General features: G+C 42.0%; 1 protein-coding gene across 3 annotated transcripts; it reads right to left on the bottom strand.

Moving 5' to 3' along the window:
* Positions 1–3644: 3644 nt before the first annotated feature.
* Positions 3645–16587, bottom strand: tfap2a (transcription factor AP-2 alpha). Of its 3 annotated transcripts, none has more exons than XM_069716948.1 (7): positions 16493–16587; positions 11662–12078; positions 10419–10470; positions 8457–8682; positions 7357–7475; positions 5387–5528; positions 3645–4025 (listed from the first exon to the last, which is right to left on the bottom strand). In XM_069716948.1, exons 1-7 carry the CDS (start codon positions 16523–16525, stop codon positions 3737–3739), a joined length of 1278 nt encoding a protein of 425 aa, XP_069573049.1. In that variant the 5' UTR covers positions 16526–16587; the 3' UTR covers positions 3645–3736. The 3 variants fall into 3 exon arrangements, with proteins under 3 accessions (XP_069573049.1, XP_069573048.1, XP_069573050.1); XM_069716947.1 differs by lacking the exon at positions 16493–16587 and adding an exon at positions 14677–14833; XM_069716949.1 differs by lacking the exon at positions 16493–16587 and adding an exon at positions 12614–13179.
* Positions 16588–19406: the final 2819 nt, after the last annotated feature.

Consider the following 19406-nt stretch of genomic DNA (forward strand, 5'->3'; position numbering starts at 1 on the left):
AATTTGGCGCTGCAGCTTTTGTTTTAGCGAGCACACAGTTAGTCCCAGCCACAGTGGTGGTTTCACCGACTGTCTGTCCTTCATTACAACTCTGCTCCAAACTATAAATATATCAACAGAGCGCCAGCCCACTGAACCTGTCTCCACCAGAAGGCAAATACTCTAAATATATAGATAGAGAATCTCCCCTGTGCTTGCAGAAAACCCCCAGTATGTGTGCTATTTTGTTTCACATATTCTCCACAATATTTGATAACAACAGGCTTCACACTTATTAATTACTATACGGGAATCAGCTGTAATTGGTTTAGTTGAGACAAGCAGCACGTATGGATTGAATTATCCAAATTCAGCTGGGTATTGCTGACTGGCTCTTCAAATTTCGGACTTTTTTTTTTTTTTTTTTTTTTCTTTTTCGCAAATGACTCTTGACGTGAGGCATTTCTACCTAAACTAGTTCTAGTTCTACCTGTTTCAGATCGAATTAAAGTAAAACAAAACAAAAAATACAATTTGGTGTATACAAATTGAAGGCTGGTATCAGTGTAAACAAACGGCAAACAATGGGATTTGGAGTTTCTTTAACACTCCAATTCCATTACACAGAAATGCATAATTATAGGCCTTGCCATCCTCCTGATCTTATATTAATAATGAGCCAAGATATCCACCATTGTCACAGATACAACTATTTCTAATGGGTTTGTTTCACCCTCAAAAATCTGTTTTCATCCAAGCAAACCCCGATAAATTTATTAAATAACATTAGCATTAATGACACACGCGAGGAGCTTCCTTTTTCGCTAATACCAATGAATGCACTTTTAATACGATTGTTTTCCCTTAAAGTGACTATTTATGCTGCCCCCCCCACCCCACCCACCCACCCACCCATCCCCTTCCCCTTGCCCCCCCCTCCCTCCTCCCCATCCACCATAGCAGGAGCAGCCGGGTAGTCGCTCCCCTTTATGAGTGAGCTATTGTGCCTGAGGACAGGATCCCACACACAATCTGAGGACTGAGCCAACAAAAACAGGGCCTGACAGACAATGCCTCGCTTCACCTGCTCCAGCACTGTGCATCGCAATTATGCCAAGGACATGTACAGTTAGGCTTCATTCACCCTCCTGCAAAACAACTGCTTCAGAATTAAACCAAGGCCCGAAAATCATGCAGATAATAAATACGGCTGCTGAGGAGATTGGACGGAGAAAAGGAGAAGGGGGGGGGGGGGGTTCGCCAAGTGCTCCATCTCCCAGTGTTACAATATTTGAAACTGCATGGTTACCAGACAGTGAAATGGAGAAAGCAAGAAACAATACCAAGATGCATATATATATCACCAGACTGATTCATGCTCCAGACGAGATTGATTCCGAGCTATAAGGTGCCACACCACCAAAATACAAGCACACTCAACTCCAACGTTATGCAACGGCCTGCATGCTCTCTGCAGCTCTGCACGGGAAATAAAGCAAAGGCCAGCATCAGATTTGCCATTCCAGCCAGCGTAATAGCCACATGTATAGACTCAGTCAGCCAAACACAACGAAACACGACTATATACCAGTTAGGAGAAAGAGATTCGTGATGAGAGTGTTGTGGTTGTGTGCATAAAAAAAAAAAAATTAAAAAAAAAATCCAGCACACTGAGCACTGATTGCTCATTGATTACACTGAGAGGCAAACAACATAACAAATATTTGATGCATGTCTTTGAATAAGGCTCCAGCACAGAATAAACGGGAGGGAAGAGCCAAATATAGGCTGCAACAACCAAACGCTGCGCACCAGGCCTATATACATCTCAGAGGGTTTTAGCTGGAGGGGTGGCGCTGCACACTTCAAACGCGAATATATCCATTGTTGTGAGCCATTTGGCTTGTATAAGATCCTGTGCTCTGAACTAGGGAGTTTAAAGTAAGATTTTTTTTTTTTTTTTTTTTTATTATACTTGAGGGAAACAATGAGTTCAGCTGCTTATTGCAAGGAGCAATCGTCAGGGGATACTTAAACTCAATTACTGTAGTCGTTCAGAATGGGAAAAAAAAATACCAAGAAAAAAAAACAGAGAGAAAAAACACCCGCGTGTATCAAGCAGTGGATAAAAAAATTAAAAGATATGAATAAAAATCGAGATGAAGCGTATCAAATATTTATTTTTTTCTGGGCAACAAAGGACTATAATACATTGACAGGCATCGGAACTATTGCCAGCACATGTCTATACAATACAGCTAAAACCGCCTCCAATTTTGGACATTATCGGACATAACAAGATATCAGGTGGTCCCAAAAAAAAAAAAAAAAAAAAAAAAAAAGTTTCTGTATGTCTTCGAACATTGAAAAAAAGACAGTATTCCATTTATTGCTTTTATGGTGCTTCAAGGAGAGAACAAGAGGTGAAACGTATTCTGATTGGCACAACACATAAAAGCTTGTATAAAAACGAAAATAGAAAAAAAAAATCTCCTCGGGGTCTCACGTATGCTCTGTCTGAAATTAAAAAAAAAAAAAAAAAAAAAGAACTGAATAAGGATGATATATAGAGAGAAATGGAAGTTTATTTCTATTAAATTTGTTCACTTGCTTCAATGTCGCCTCAACATGCTACAAGAGGGCTGAATTGAAATATCCCAGAGAAATAAAATACCCCAAACTTCTGTTTTCTAAGAACCATAAAATCACATGAAGAACTAACCGAATATTCAAACCCACTATAACAGGAGGCACCAGATAAATAAAAAAAAAGAAGTTTCAACAGACGCACCATATTTACAATTCCCATTAAATTACACATAAATAAATATATACATACATGAACACTGATTCCCTCATATAACCGCGAATCGTGTTGAAATTCAAAAAGTTCAAGTTGGTCGCTTGGAGAGAGAGTCTACAACTGAAGTCATGACATGGAGAGCTGCGGATTTTCTCTTTGTGTTTCAAGTTTATTATTCACAATACTGATAAGAATTCATCCTCTTTTAGCTTCGTTTTTTTTTTTGTCACAATCGTAAAATTGAGATATAGGGGTCGCTGGATTTCAGTCCATTCGTTGCAGCTCATAAAAAATAAGGGGAGTACATAAAAAGTCCTCTGGGTGAGGAAATACACCTTTTCCTCGCCCTGGAGCTGTTCCTCTGCAGCTTTTTTTCTTTTCTTTTCTTTTTTTTAAAATAACATTTCGGTTCACGTGTTGGAAGAAGAAGAAGAAGAAGAAGATTCTTGCGTCGTTTCCCCTTGAATCCAAAGTGGGATGTAAAAACAAAACATGTAAAACCGCGCAAGATCAGGAAGTGGCACGTTTAACTTTATCAATAATATTTATAAGGTATTTATAATATTTATATTGTGTGTGTGTGTGTGTGTGTGTGTGTGTGTGTGTGTGTGTGTGGGGGGGGGGGGGGGGGGGGGGGGGGGGGGGGGGGGTGTGTGTGTGTGTGTGTGTGTGTGTGTGTGTGTGTGTGTGTGTGTGTGTGTGTGTGTGTGTGTGTGTGTGTGTGTGTGTGTGTGTGTGTGTGTGTGTGTGTGTGTGTGTGTGTGTGTGTGTGTGTGTGTGTGTGTGTGTGTGTGTGTGTGTGTGTGTGTGTGTGTGTGTGTGTGTGTGTGTGTGTGTGTGTGTGTGTGTGTGTGTGTTGGATGGGTGGGGGCCGGGGCGAGTTGGATCGGGTGTGGGTCGGTGCAGAAGAAAGGGCCCCGGGGTGTCGCCCTCGGTGAAGGTGGGATGGAAACATCACTTTCTGTGCTTCTCGTCTTTGTCCCCGCCTTTAGTGCCGTTATCTGAGTGACTGTTGGGGTTGTTGTTGAGGTACATTTTGTCCATGGCTTTGATAGCCTCGGTCAGATAGTTCTGTAGGGCCGTGACGGCCGCGCACAGTGCCGGGGTCCCGAAACCGTGCGAGATTAGACTGAAGTGGGTCAAACAGCTCTGGATTCCCGGTTCAAGAATGGGCTGTGGCCGTGAGTTTCCCAGCGGCGAGCGGTCCTGGGACAGCAGGTCTGTGAACTCTTTGCAAACTTGTCTAAAAAAAAAAAAACAACAACAAAAAAAAACAGAGCGAGGTGTTAATGACCAAACCGAAAAATGTCTACTTGTATTCTAATGATAAAAAAATTAATAAATCCATGACAGGCTGCCAAAATAACCAGGCACACGGGTTGTAAAATTAGAATTCGCTTAAAGCAAGTTAAAAGTGTCCAGCCACTAAAGTAAGATACGTTTCTCTGATTTTCCTGTAAAAATCAACTTATATATTCTTATACACAACATATTCCAGGACTGAACCTGTGTCTGCTTTGTTTCCAACAATTTACAGAAATTGTCCTGGAGCTACAAACAGGTGGAAATTACTCTCAGCTCAGTGGCACGACATTTAACTTTTATTTTTAAAAATAGATAAATATAAAAAATTTAAATTTAAAAGAAAACACGAGTCTAAAACACTTCTTAATATGTGACGAAATTTGTCAATTTTGAACTTTAGTTGCTGAATATCACAACACAGCACAACTAATAAAAAAGAAACACGAATCCATGCATTTATCCCTTTAACGTCATGACTGACACCTTATATGAAGCATATAAAATTAATTCCATATCTTTAAAACGTGGAAAAAAAATGCACTGCGGTATTAAAAGGTGAGTTAACTACCCATTTCATGGTGTTGGTATCTTAACAACACTCGAAGAGCCTGTAATAAGCGGTTATGCCTGACAGCTGTTTGATTATCGCAGCCCATCATCAATATTAAAAGCTGGCCTCTGCCTCTCCGCGCCTTGAAAGGAATTCCCATGTTTTAGTTAATGCATAGTAAACACCAATGGTAGCGCTGGACGGAAACCAGCTATGTGTCAGTGTCACTGAAATCATACGGTAAACAGAATGCTGCTGCGAGAGTGCACGAAGAAAAGGCTCAGTCAACACAGCAACAGCAGTATATTTAACTGCACTATTGTCCTCATAATTTATAATATCACATCCGAGCACCTGTTTAAATAAAAATAAATTGGTGTCTCAACGAAATCCACAATTAACAGAGATGAGGAGTGTGAGGCTATATTAAAAAGTTTAATTATTAATTAATTAATATTAGACGACAGTTACGTCAGTAGGCATGACATCGTGTCTACATTTTTAAAACACCAAACTCTAAGTGTGGAAACAGCCATTTAATAAAGTTGTGTGTGTGTGTGTGTGTGTGTGTGTGTGTGTGTGTGTGTGTGTGTGTGTGTGTGTGTGTGTGTGTGTGTGTGTGTGTGTGTGTGTGTGTGTGTGTGTGTGTGTGTGTGTGCGCTTGTGTGCAACTCAAAAATAAACACACACATTGGCACAGAGTGGGATGCATTTGGTGTGACACAGTGAAATGTGATAATAGCACTTACTTTGTGGCCAATAACATGTTTTTTCTTTGGACTTGTTCGTTTGGGTCGGAATGCTGACGGTTTACATATTCAGCTACTGCCTTGGCTGGAAACTCGGTCTCGCATACATAACCAAAATCCCTGGCAAGATGCACCGCTTCGCCTGAGAAAGGAAAAAAAAAATATATATATATATATGAGGTTGAATATGTTTGCTTATTAAATGTGGTTGCATGAAATACAGCGAAGTTCACACTCCCTGCTTGGACCAGCACATGATTAATCTGATGTGAACTGAGCGTCCACGCTGTTTATGCGCTCAGACAGCAGGGTTATGGCACCTGTGCATTCCCAACAACAATAATGATGATAACACCAATAATAGCCTGGAAATAATAATAAAACAGCCACGCGAGCTGTCAATAAAGCAGCTCTTTCCTTCATACCGTGAGAACGGTTAAATATGGAGGAGAAACTATAAGTGGATGTGAAATATAGACGGCGCGTCATGCTTAACACCATGTCATTGATTACCAATGGCTGCACATTATTGAAAGTCCAGCAGATCACAGAGGCATGGGGAAGCAATTTTAGAGGGCTATACCTAAATCTCACGTTGCTTTTACGTACTTCAGCTGTGAGAATTACAGGTTTCATTCCATCCGAGTCTCAGCTCGCCTCTCTTGTTGGTTGATTTTTTTTTTTTTTTCCCCAAGTCTTTGGTTTTAATTTCCTGAAGCAGTTGAGTTTTTACTGCGGGGCTTCCTGCCCATAAGCCTCTGCTCCGGAAGAACGCATGCGCCAATTAGCATCAAAGCTTGAGTCCAGTAAACTGTTTTCCATAAAATGGAGCGGATCATAAACAATGACAGCACAGAAAACGCAGTGTCCCTTCACTAAATAACCGGCTGCCTCCGCGCATCCCCCCTCCCCTCTCTGCCATCCACCCCCCCCCCTCCCCTCTTCACGTGCCACCACCCCCTTATTACCCACAATCAAACATTTCTCCAGGCTCATTACAATACAGGACCAAATTTCTACGAAACACAATGAATATTGCATTCGGTCCTCATCTGCAATAATGATTAACGGGGACCAATGAACCATCGCAGGCTTTCACCTTTGGAAACCAACAGCACACCAAATACCACTGCACTGAATAATAAGGTTCAACTCTGCAAGCGAAATGGATTTATCCAGTCGCGCAAAAAAGGCATCTTTTCTGCGCACGGTAAATGACTAATTTATTCTTTAATAGGCCCAAAACATATAGCTCCCAATAGGTCAGCGCCACGCCATTTGCATGCAATAAAAATCTTCACTGAAAACCAAAGCATGGGAAGCTATTAACGAAAGAATTAAGTCACCATTAAAAAGTCAGCCCTGTGCCGCTGTATCCAGACTGTATTAACGTTTGAAACAATGCAGGGTTAATAAATCAATCAACTTCTCATCCATGAGGTGAAACAGCTCAGCGGTGCCCAATAAACAAGGAGCACTCAATAATTAACTGGACTTCAACACAAATTAATCCAGTGTATAAACTAGGCCAGCCGTGGACCTGCAAGTGTGCTCCTGAAAGCGAAGGCCAACGCTGCAAAGCCACTAGAATTACCAGCACCATTCTCTATGTGTGTGTGTGTGTGTGTGTGTGTGTGTGTGTGTCACACACACACACACACACACACACACACACACACACACACACACACACACACACACACACACACACACACACACACACACACACACACATCCTTCATGCTTTATTACTTGCGAGGCAAAGTCGGTCCACATTACACGGATGAGCGCATATGCTGATTTCCAACACAGTGAAAGAAGAGAGAGGGGGAGAGAGAGAGAGAGAGAGAGAGAGAGAGAGAGAGAGAGAGAGAGAGAGAGAGAGAGAGAGAGAGAAAAATCCAGTTTGCAAGCATCTGATATCGCGGGAGCAACAAGAGTGAGAACGTGATTTACGGCACCCCATTTACCTTCGACTAGTGACGTCAGCAAGGTGACGTTGGCTGCCTTGCGTCTGCCTGCAGGTAGATTCAAGCCGATTTTATCCAGCTTCTCCCTTAAGGATCTTCCTCCGTTCTTAGATTTGGCCCTGTGACAGCAAAACAAAGCAAAAAACTCACTGTAGTGTTGCTCGTGTGGAGGAATGTCTATGAGGGGGCTAATCTATGAAGAGGATCCTTTTCTTTGAAATGGACAGGAAGATGGCGCACATCAAATATGGCTATTCAAATATGTAATATGTGTAATACTGTAATGAAATGCAGGTCAACTGTATGGTTTACACAAGTCACTTAATATTCATGTCCTATTTTTTTCTGCACTGTACACTCTGATATTTACATCATATAAACATATGTTAAGCATATGTTACCCAGTTAAGGTGGTTGAGCTCTTTTCTTGTGGATTAAAATGTGACGGAATTTAAACGTGAAGGTGATTTTTTATCCTCCTCCACATCTCTGATACAAACAATAAATACTCTTAAAAGAGCCCCAGCCTTTTCAGCAGCAGACAAATACTGTACAAACTGAATAAATAAAGTCCTACTTAATAGGCGGTGCTATTACTGGCTGTGTGTCTGCAGCACTTCAGTAGACAGTTCACAGGAGACCAATGTTTTCATGTGTAATGCCTTCACTGGGCCTATAGAGCTGAGGTTGAAACAGACTAGGCCTACATTAATTTGAGAGAGAGTGTGTGTGAGAGAGAGAGCTCCAGTGCGCCAGGGAAGTTAATATGGAATTTAACAGACCCCTCCTGCTTTAAATGCAGGAGCTAGGTGTCATGGTTGGTCGATTTTAATTATTCTTGGTACAGAGGAGAGAGAGAGAGAGAGAGAGCGAGAGAGAGAGCGAGAGAGGGAGAGAGAGAGAGAGAGCGAGAGAGAGAGGGTGAGCAAGAGAGGAAGAGAGAGAGAGATGCACGCTCACACAGAGGGATGATTGGAGGAGAGTGAGAGAGTTCAGACGCACGCGCACAAACACACACATACACAGGTGAAGCGAGAGTATGGAAAGAGAGAGAGATTTTTTTTTTGTTGTTGTTGTTGCAGGCTTCCAGTCAAACTCACCTCCTCAGCACCCCGCCCAGCAGAGAGGCGTTGAGGCACTCGGGCGGCGAGAGGCGTCTCTGCACCTCCGCCACCGTGACCTTGTACTTTGATGTGGAGCTGAGGAGGGACAGGCGACCCGGAACTGAGCAGAACACCTCGTTGGGGTTAACCACCCCTCCGAAAAGACCGTCCTTATTTACGGGGATGGCGGAGATGTTGTTGTTCTTGGATAAAGACACTGGACCTATAATAGTCAGGGAACGAGAGGAAGAGGAAGAGGAGGGGAGGTTGGGGTGGGGGGGGGGGTGAGAGAAAGAGAGGGATGGTGGGATGGAGAGAAGGAGGGTGGGGATTGAGGGGTGAGACAGAGAGAGACCGTGCTCAGTGAATTTCATGCAATGCAGAGCCTTAACTAAATGAGAAGGGGGGGATTTAGGCCCCGGATTTAAAGTTTAGCACCACATGTGTGCACGTTCAGTAACAAGGACATGCAAGGAAAATGACTAATAGAGGCCTATACATGGCACTAATAATAATAATATCAATAATAATAATACAAATGATTGTCTGCTTAGAATCATTAACAACAGGACTCTGAGACATAATGCTCGTTCAGCCACAGCTTTACACAGTCCAGTATATTTCCATTCATGTGTCCTTTATTCAAACACCACCGGTCTACATTTTTATGTGCACATCTTTTTGCAGCATAGAACGAGGACCAACGGGATCTCCGCGCTCAAGCAGCGTATTTTCGCGGATCACCGTGGATCGACTCCGCACAAAGCAACCACACACCAGCCGAGAGACTCGCTAAAGTCTACCTATTTTGACATATCCTCGGTATCCAGCAAAACACCGTCGCCCGTGTGTGATTTCACACCGGGGAGGGGTGGTGTGTGGGGGCGAGGGGGGAGAGGCTCAGCACTGCTGGGCTTTACACCGTTTTGGTGTGCAGTAACCGGAGACAAAGGGGACTGTGCGCCTTTGGATAGATCACTTGTGACATTAATGGCTCAAGGGAGCCTAATAGAGACAATAGGAGTTAAACGAACTCTTGAGATTACTAATATACGAAGCCAATTATCATGTTGATGTGCAGATAGACAGACTCAAAAAATAAAAAAATAAATAAAAAAAAATGGAGAAGAGATAGAAATAAAAACAGGAAAAGAAAGAAAGGAAGGAAGAAAAAAAATGATTCTCCATTTCTTATCTAGTGAGTTCTAATTCGACCTGACCGAACATTTTAAAACATGGCCCTGAAAAAGGCCTCCGCGCGTTGCATGATCAACGATACAAATCATTGAATTTTGGACAGCAAATTAAAAAAAAAAAAGTATTGTAGCAGTATAATCCAACAACCGTCACCAAAGTACTCTAAATATGAAAATTACATGTCCAGATATTAGACACCAGCAAGTGATTTTTTTTTTCCCCCAGCCTATATTTGATTCCCTCTCTAAGTGACAGATTATCCCATCCTGCGCACACTAGGCCTGCGCTCCATCCAGCGGTACCAACTTCCATTTTAGATGTGACCATGCTGCGTGATTGCAGCTATTGGCTCCCTCCGCTGAAGTGCCAGGATCGTCTATGGGCCTGCATCTTTGACCATCAATAGCACGGGGCCTACAAAGCCCACCAGCTCCACTCATCTTCCCGCTGCGCCGAAACGCTGACAGTAAATTCCATCAGCGAGAAAAAGGTGCAGCCAGTTTGATGCACTTGGAAACCATGTAATGAAAAATAGGCTACTGCGTATTAGGATCAGTCAGGCATTACCGCATTGCATCGAGTTCTCTCGAGCAGAATGGTGAATGGTGTGTGTGTGTGTGTGTGTGTGTGTGTGTGTGTGTGTGTGTGTGTGTGTGTGTGTGTGTGTGTGTGTGTGTGCGCGTGCGCGTGTGTGTGCGCGTGTGTAGCCAGTAGAGTGCAGTTTGAAGAAACATGCATGATATCTCGAAGGAAATTGCTTACCTTTTTTAATTACAGTCTGGTCGGGAATGTGAATTCCTTGATCCTCAACAGACTATGACACAAATGCAAAAAAAAAATAATTTTTAGTTTTAGCACAAAGGCAGACAAATGTCAGCCTCAGTCCAGTGTAAAGTAAATGCACCTCAGGATGCTGTGCGCGAACAAAAGCCTTGACACAATTAACAGCCACAATCAGCCAACATGGAGGTCCACGAGGCCCATACCTGTTATTATTGTCCATGAGTGTTTTCAACGGGTTCCACTGATGGACGCGTTACATTAGATCTCAAACTCAGACTTAAATAACGAAGCTATGTCGCCCCATAATCCTGACCCAATTTCGCCCTCAGATTGGCTCTACTCACAAGGAAACTTCTAATCTAGATTGGATAGTAATTACGGCAGCGCAGCCTATTAAAGGCCTATGAACTAATTAGAGGATTATTGGTGTTTGTTTCTGATTAAAAACTGGGAAGAATCATCTCAATAAGAATGAGGGTTATTGACAATTTTAGAGCTCATTCTTTACGCATCTTTAGTAAATCGTATACCTAAACTCAATACAACAAACTCAATTCTCTTGTTAGTGTGCATGCAATGCATTATGGTTGTTATTGTTCCCAAAGAACTACGAGCCTGATCTCTTTTTTTTTTTTATCAGAAAAAAATCCAATAAAAGTCAAAAGCCATCAAGGAAACCATGTGAAAAAACAGACGAACAGTTTTTATCTATTTAATTCAATTTGATTTAAGTTACAGTATCAAATAAAGACCACGTCGAATTTGGCAGCAAGCAGCATTAAACAAATTAATTTTGAAAATATATTTCAAAAGAGGAATAATGCTAAATTATGTTGCTTTATCTGAAATAATCTTGACAGTACAGCAAATATTTTCCAGACTATTTCTTCAATATAAAGGGCAATTTTAAGCGCCACAGTGAGGTCCCTGAATCCAATTTAATGCGTGTCATCCTTCTGACTTTTATCAAATACTATTAATGAGAAAGGCACCTATATACTAATACACTAATAGTAATAATATTAATAGTAATTTAGAAAGGGTGGCTGAACAAATGGGAAATATGAAAATAAAAATAATACCACTTTCCTTATTATTAATTATAATATTAATTTAGTAGTGACAGGCTACCCAAGAGCACGGTCTGTTAATGACAACCATAGCTCTATTTTTAAAGCGAATAATCCCAGAAAAAGAGAAACGCAGGTAAACGCTGCCTCACCTGAACGTCTTCTAAAGAGTGAGGTATTCCATGGATAGGGATAGAGTCCGACAGTCCCGTATCGAGGCCGTGGCCGGGTAGGAGCACTTCCCTGCGATACTCCCGGCACAACTGGTGGGGCAGGCTGCGGTGCTGGTGCAGCAGGCCGCTCTCCTGAGCCTGCCTCTGGCCCGGCCAGCCCGGGTGCTGCGGCTGCGGTTGGGCGTGCAGGGAGTTGAGGGAGTACGGGTCGTTGACGTGCGAGTAAGGGTCCTGAGACTGCGGGTAGATGGGCTGGTAAGGTGGGGGGAAGTACGGGGGCTGGAAGTCCGAGTTCGGCGTGTGGGAGAGCGGAGGCGCGCTCGTGTAGGGACTCTGGCCCACGCCGCCCAGCTGAGGTAGCCTGGCTGTCCCATTGCTGGTGCCGTCGTGGCGATCCTGGCAGGGAAGGACACGGAGAAAAGTATGGATCAGACTAAATACATTTTTTATAACGACACAGTCATAAATTAATGAAAATCCCTCCGTATGCTAACGACTGAATGCTCTGCGGGCTTCTGCTGAGGCATTATCAAATATTGCCTGAGTGGATTTAAGAAATTTGACCAAGTGTGGAATCTATGTTCTATTAGTTAATTCTAAAAAAGGAGTTTAAAACAATAAATACATCGATCCCACCCACCTCACTTGCCCATAAAGTGTTTTTTTTTTTTTTTAAATAACATGAGAATAAATTGCCAGAGGAAAATAATAAAACAAAATATATATATATTCCAGATGTAGAAATGCTCTCAAATATGAAGCCGAGTGTTGATATTTTTAATCAGTTTTGCAGGATGTTCCACCGGTTTTAAACATGCAGCTCCGCAAAATACTATTTAGCGAAAAAAAACCGAAACAATAAACACACGGAATCTGGCGTGTAAACAAGCAAAGAAAAAGTATCTGACACGGTGAGGCTCCAGGAACTTACCATCGCGGAAAAACTGTGCACTAACATCTGTACGGATTTTTGGTTTGACTCACGAAAAGAATAATCAGTTCAAAAAACACCGTGAGTGTTTGGGGGGTGGGGGGTGGGGGCGAGCAAAGGGAATTAACCAGCAAAAAAATAGCCCCCGAAAAGACTCTTCTCTCCTGCAAGATCACGATGGCCCCGGCGATCAGATATGTGCCTCAACAGCAGGACGATAATCCATCAGAAATGAATGGTTAGATCCCGACTGCCCTTCATTTGGGTCTAAAAATGCAGATATTCGGCGGCGCTGGCGGGTTAGGGTTGAAAAGTTTCTCTCGGTAAACCCTCTTTCTCCCTGTTCTCCGGGCTTCTATCACACTGCTACCGTCCCCTCGCTTGAGCTCATATTAGCAAAAGAGCCGCTTCTTCATCTCCCTCTTGGACTCCTAATAGAACGCATTCATGACTATTAATATTACAGGAATACTTAATAATAAGGAAAGAATAGTCAGAAATCTGGCGTGAAGCGGAGGACGCAACTCAAGGCAGGAGTCTGCGCTTAAATGACGTCCATTGAAAGGAGGAATCAGTATATCTAATCAGAGATGGGGAGAGAGAGAGGGGGAGCGAGAGAGAAAGAGGGAGTGAGAGAGTGTGGAGGGAGTGGAGAGAGAGAGAGACAAAAAGAGGGACATTCACTCTCGTCTGACGAATCAGAGAGAGAGAGAGAGGGAGCGGGCGAGCGGGGGGGGGGGGGGGGGATTTTAAAAGAGTCCCAGGGCCAAAGCGTAAAAGTGAAAGAAAGACATAGGAATGAAGGGAGGTGGACCACAGTTATGGGATGAAGAAGCCAGGGAAGGAAACAATGTGCACCTCTGAAGTGAGTGAAAATCCAGCAGACGACGCTATGGGCATTCCGACCGGCTCATTTCTACCGCTTGTCCCTTTGTTTTCCACCTCAGACTCCGACAGCGAGCTATCCTCCATGGGTCTCCTCTCTCTGCTCGGTCTCCGCCGAATTAATCCACCGATTCATCCTCGACTCCAAACCCAGAGCCACACCAGCTAACTTTACATTTGACCCGGAAAGATGGAGAAAAATAAATTCCCTCAGTCTCAGATCGGGCCGCTGGATCTGGTTCTCCAACTAACTTTTACGCACGGTTTTAAAAAGCTCCACACACCTTCTTGCCCAATTATCTATTTTAAAATTACGAAACACTGGGCCTTGATCAGATTTCGATTGCAAATTTTATAATTTTGCATCCATACCAGCGGGAAAACATTTGCCTGCAAATTACAAGACTTAACATAACACAAACGCGGAGGTGCCCAGCTTTTGTTTTCCTGCTCGCGTCCGTCCCTATCCTCACAGGACGCGGGTAAAAACACGTCCGACTGGCTTCTCCACTCCTAAACAAGCCACTGATATCCCTGTCAAACTTTTTCTATGTCCACAACAAGAGTCACTCAGTGTATGCACGACACACATAGACTACATTCACGCAAGCAGTTTACAGGTAAAATTTAACGGCTCAAATTGCAGATATTAAATCTGAGGAGTACATGTGCGTGTCATTTAAGCACTAAATAAAGAAGGCTGTGTCAACTCTTACATTCACCATTTGGTAAAAATATCTATTTTAATTAAATGCATGGTAAGTGCATATTATTATTTTAATGTTTCCACATGGCGTTTAATATTTGGACATATTTTTAATGTGAATTTAAAAAGGGAAAATAAATCACTGCTGTGAATTTATCCATGCAAATAATAGGCTATATTAAATAGAGCCTATACTGAAAAAAATACAATGTTATTATCATTAATATTATTATTATGAATAATAATAATAATAATAATAATAATATTGTTATTACTCAATGTCAGAATAGGATAATTAATTAAAGCCAGAAGATGAAGCCTATCCATCCTGTAGTTGACTGTGTTCACTTTAACAGCTGTCAAAAAATATGTATCTGGATCAAAACATGACAACACAGCCCTAAAATATATGATCTGCTTAAATCTTTAAAAAAAAAAAAGCAATGAAACAAATTAAAAAGGATCCTCTTACCTCGCAGTCTTCATATTTAATGTTATCAGTTAATTTCCAAAGCATTTTCATGGGTTGTTGAGGTGGATATTGAGTATAGGTATCGCCTTAGTCTTGTTTTCACTCAGTGAATTGTGCTCCCCGCTCAGAAAAACTACTTTTATTGAAGCTGTGGGTTGCTGTCTGTCTTGCGCTCTGAGGTCTCCCTCTAATGGTGGAAGTGAAGGGCTGGAGCAGCACTGTAATAACACTGGCACAGGGCCTCATTAGCATATCAACAGCCGTTTGATTCCCCCCATCTGCTCACACAACACCAATGGACAGCGCACAGGTAAAAACTAAAGCAGCAAGACGCTACACATGCTTATTATTTCCACTGTTCAGCGACGTGTGTGTGTGTTTGTTTGTCGAGGGGAGGGGAGGGTAGAGTCATGCATGGGGACCTGCGTGCACCTGGGACGGTTTGAGTATAATTTGTGTCTTTCTTAGACTAGAAAAGAGCACACCAGAATGCTGGGATGAAATTTTATTTTAACGATATTTTAAATGTGTTATTTAAATTTATTATTTACGCAAATTTGCTGTGAATTCACTTCTTTTTTTTTTCTTTTTTTTTGGTAAAGTGTGCGCAATTCATGGCAAGTGTCTCATGTATTAGTTTTCTTAGATTAGATAAGACAACAGCATTCCTATGCAAATACCACCATGTCACACACTTTGTTGCAAACTTTGATTCTTTTTTTAACTCCCATGTTATTTTAATCCCATTGAGAGAGGAGCCTTTGAGAGACTATTCTTTCAGTGTTATGTTAAAAAGGTGAGCTATTTGAAGCAGCTCCACAGGTCCATTGACTACCTGTAAAGGCGCAGGGTTTGTGGGGAATGTAAATAATTAACACAACAACATGGCCTTGTTTCATTTGAATGAGCGGCTAGGGGAGCCTATTTCTGCCCTGTCGCCGACCGAGTCCTCACCTCAGCAGGTCGTGGGTCAGCAGACAGGTCGCCAGCTCTTTAAGGCGTTGGCCGCTCTTACTTAAAACCTGGATTACCATTTTTGGTGAACTGCCCTTACAAAAAGCAGTTGTTATTAATGAATCTGGAGCGATGAAAGTGGCTGACAATGACAGCAATGCATGCGCAGCTTCTTCCCAGAGATCTGACCTGGCTGTCTGTCGTGCGTTAACGAGTGAAACTATAGTGTTTTGTTTCAGGAGAGATCTCAGGTCGTCTCTTAAATCCTCCACACCTCCCAAAGCAAGGCCAGATTTTCAGTGAAACCCAGGCAATCTGGATAATAAGGCTTGATAGAAAGTCAATTATGGGATGCTTTGTAAACTCGTGCAATCCGAAATACGAACAGCTATGGATAAGTGAGAAGTATATTTATGAAAAGTTACATTTTTACTTCAAAGACGTAACGTCACGGATTAGAATAAGGGCTGCGTTTCGACTCCACTTTTCACAGAATCTCATGTTTGTTTCCACACGTTTTCAATTTATGATCAAACATATCTGTATTACATTTTATCTCAAATGCGCTCGGAGTCCTTACAGCAAACGATTTACATCCTGAGATTTTCAGAGCAAAATCAAATGAGATGAACAATTTGACATATAAGGCTAACTCACCGCAAAAAAGCTTCCAAAATAAAATATCTTCAAACTTCTGCGTGGGATCTCCTGTCTAATGTTCTAGTTTAAAAGAAGTCTACCAACTCTCTTCACAAAAGATTATACAGCGCCCATGCAGCCTCATCCTACAACAAGTCGACACTTTGACAGTTTTCATGGATTTTCGCAGCAGTCTCTTTGTCTCAAAGTAAGCAGCACATACCTGCCATTCCCCCATTTTGCCCATAATTGACATTCTTTGTCTTCTCCCGCCTTTGGTGGTTTGTTTTTGGCTGCTCCGGTGCCGTGTCTATCTCATTAAGCCTTCGGTCCCAAAGTAAACCTTTACTTTTTACCTGGACCGGATTGCTTCACCTGGCCATAAAAACGGTGCGGGGCCACCTGGTGACGCATGCGCACTGCTTCGGGTGTGGGCAAGAAAGCGTTAGGTACCTGAGAAAAACGGAAATAGTAGTTGTCAGTGCTGGATAGGCCTGAGCTGTCATACTTTTGTCTCTAATGACAATGAGAATATTTAAAAAAAAATAATAATAATAATGACGTTGAAGACCATAACTAAAACTATTAATATTGATCATTTAAGGAAAATTATTTAGGCTACATAAATACTGCCAGTGCCATAAATTAAAAATAATAATCCTCTATTATATTTGCAGGAGAGTGTCAATCACAGATGTTTAAAAATATAATCAAAAGGTACATTTTCATTGAAGAATAATTTTGTTTCTGGCTTGGACAGCGAGTGAATCTGTGACATGCTCTTTCTTACCCGTTACTTAGTAAAAAAAAAACAACAACAACCAGTCTGAATATATAGAGCAAAGCAAATACATTATGTAAATTATATTTGCTTTCAACTGACTTAAAACTAAAAAAAAAAGGACATCTGTTGGTTGTTGGAGTCAATTAACCTTTCTATTATTTCCCCTTCTTCTGATTTGTCTTAGTAGAAAACATGAATTGTCACTGCAAATGAAACTGTGTCAAATTAAAAACTTGAAGGTTAACCGCCAACATCATTACTTCTGCACAAAAAGCAACCCCACTATTGTGAGGGTCATAATTTATTTATCCACTGTTTATTTCTAATACATACTTATGTAGACCCCTCGGGCCAAGAGCGAATAAGCTCTCACTGTCTCAGCACACGAACACACACACACACACACACACACACACACACACACACACACACACACACACACACACACACACACACACACACACACACACACACACACACAGAGAGAGAGAGAGAGAGAGAGAGAGAGAGAGAGAGAGAAAGAGAGAGAGAGCAACACGTGCGCTCACATAGGTGATAATGGCCAAAGCTTTAGTCCAAAACCCCCTTTCTCTTCTTTGAAGTTCCTGAAGAAGCGCGTACGCACGCACGCACGCACGCGCGCGCGCGCACACACACAGGGCAGACTCGCTGCAAACGGGACGCACAGAGCTGCGGTGCCCGTCGCTGGCAGATAGCAGCGTTGATGCTTCTGTCACTATATCAGACACATAAATTGAACATATTGAATGAATGCACTGTCAACAATGGACAAACTTTTTAGGGAAAAATACACTTCATTTTGCTTTTCCCCAGTAAAAATATATATTTTTTTTTTTCAATTGCATAATTCCACACGGAGTCTATAGATTTTTTGTGGTGTTAATATTTAAAACAAGCCTTCATGTTTGACTTCAAAGGCGAACACATTTTAACTGCACACACAATACCTGCAGCTATATAGACCTTATACCAGGTCTGGACAAAGGAGAGGGAGGTGTGGGGGATCAGAAATATTGTTTGGGGCTCTGCGCAAGGGAGGAGTAAGTTTTAAAGCAGAGCAGTCCGAGAGTAGGTTACTCTCAGACTAGAACGGGGTGCCTTTTGAATATCTAGCCTGTTTGTCTAAGGCTTGGTTTCAACCACTTCCATCGTAGCACCGGGCCTCCGGCAACGTTCTTAAACCGCGAGCTGTGTTGAATAGGCGTCGGCAACGGCTGCACCTCTGGCACTTTATACAGCCAATCCACACTTGAACAAATTACACAACAATCACATTATTATTATAATTATTATTGCTGTTGTTGTTTGGTGTTGTCATTTAAAAAAAAACAACAACAAGCATTTTAATGCGTATTTTACGCACAAAGAGGGAAGGTGCTTCCTTGGTGTTTTTAAATATTGATCGGTGATACTTATGACTAATTCTTGGCCCGTGCTTTGAGAAATCATCTTGGACAAAATGTTTAGCTTGTAGCAACGATCTCTGGATACAGACTCGGTCCAGCCGGACGTATCTGCCTGCTGAAGACAGTAGCTATCCCATCACCAGCTCTCAAGGTACAAAAGCCCCACGCAGCTTTGTGATCTACATAAAATTGGTAATAGTTGAAGAGAAGGTTTCAGGCCCATTGTATGAAAGGTTGATCTCCAAGGGGGATAAATTGTGTTCTAGCGCCACCTTGCTTCGGGAGAAGAGCGAGGACGCGCCGCCAGCGGATTCAAGACAATATTGCAGGTAATTGAAACCAAATGAGAATGTGTGCGCAGGGAGCATTCCAGTAAGAAAAACTGCCAAGACGATGCCAGTCAAAAAAAAAAAGCAGGTGGTCTAAAGGAACATGTACAGTTGAAGTGAAATAAACGTTCACTGGTCCAAATTCTGGGAAATGCTGGAAGTTTAACTTGTAATGCACCTGAATAAGCGCTCTTGTTTACTTAGGTGTACCTGTCCTTCTCCATAAACTTAAGTCCATATCCCGAGACCAAACGTGCCCATTTTCAAAGTCAAATATAAGAGTCCGATGCAATAAGTGGTGATATTGTTGTTTTATCATATCAATTTGCTGACATTTATTCTATCTTAATTGCAAATCAAAACATATTTGAAAAAGCACTGTAAAAATGTCAACGCAAGCTTGGGGTTGTGATGTTATGGTTTAAAACACAACATAATATAATCCTGTGCTGCCATCTTGTGGTCGGCAAAAGAAAATCAATTTCGTCTGGTGTCTGGGATCATCAAGTGGTCCCTGAGGGAGGTGGTGCTGGAGGCCCGAAATGAATTAAGGCCTTTAGTTTGATATTACTGCCGTGACTTATGAGTAAGCAAATG

The sequence above is a fragment of the Brachyistius frenatus genome, unplaced genomic scaffold (genome assembly GCF_029030835.1).
Source record: "Brachyistius frenatus isolate BFR_SWC_R1_liver_20210118 unplaced genomic scaffold, ASM2903083v1 Contig_165, whole genome shotgun sequence".
Taxonomy (NCBI): domain Eukaryota; kingdom Metazoa; phylum Chordata; class Actinopteri; family Embiotocidae; genus Brachyistius; species Brachyistius frenatus.

Coding starts and splice junctions, on each gene's coding strand:
- tfap2a (XM_069716947.1), bottom strand. CDS start 14,727: ATGAAAATGCTTTGGAAATTAACTGATAACATTAAATATGAAGACTGC. Junction 12,079..14,676: donor TTAAATATGAAGACTGCGAG/GTAAGAGGATCC, acceptor CTTCCCTGCCAG/GATCGCCACGACGGCACCAG. Junction 4,026..5,386: donor AACATGTTATTGGCCACAAA/GTAAGTGCTATT, acceptor TTTTTTTTTTAG/ACAAGTTTGCAAAGAGTTCA.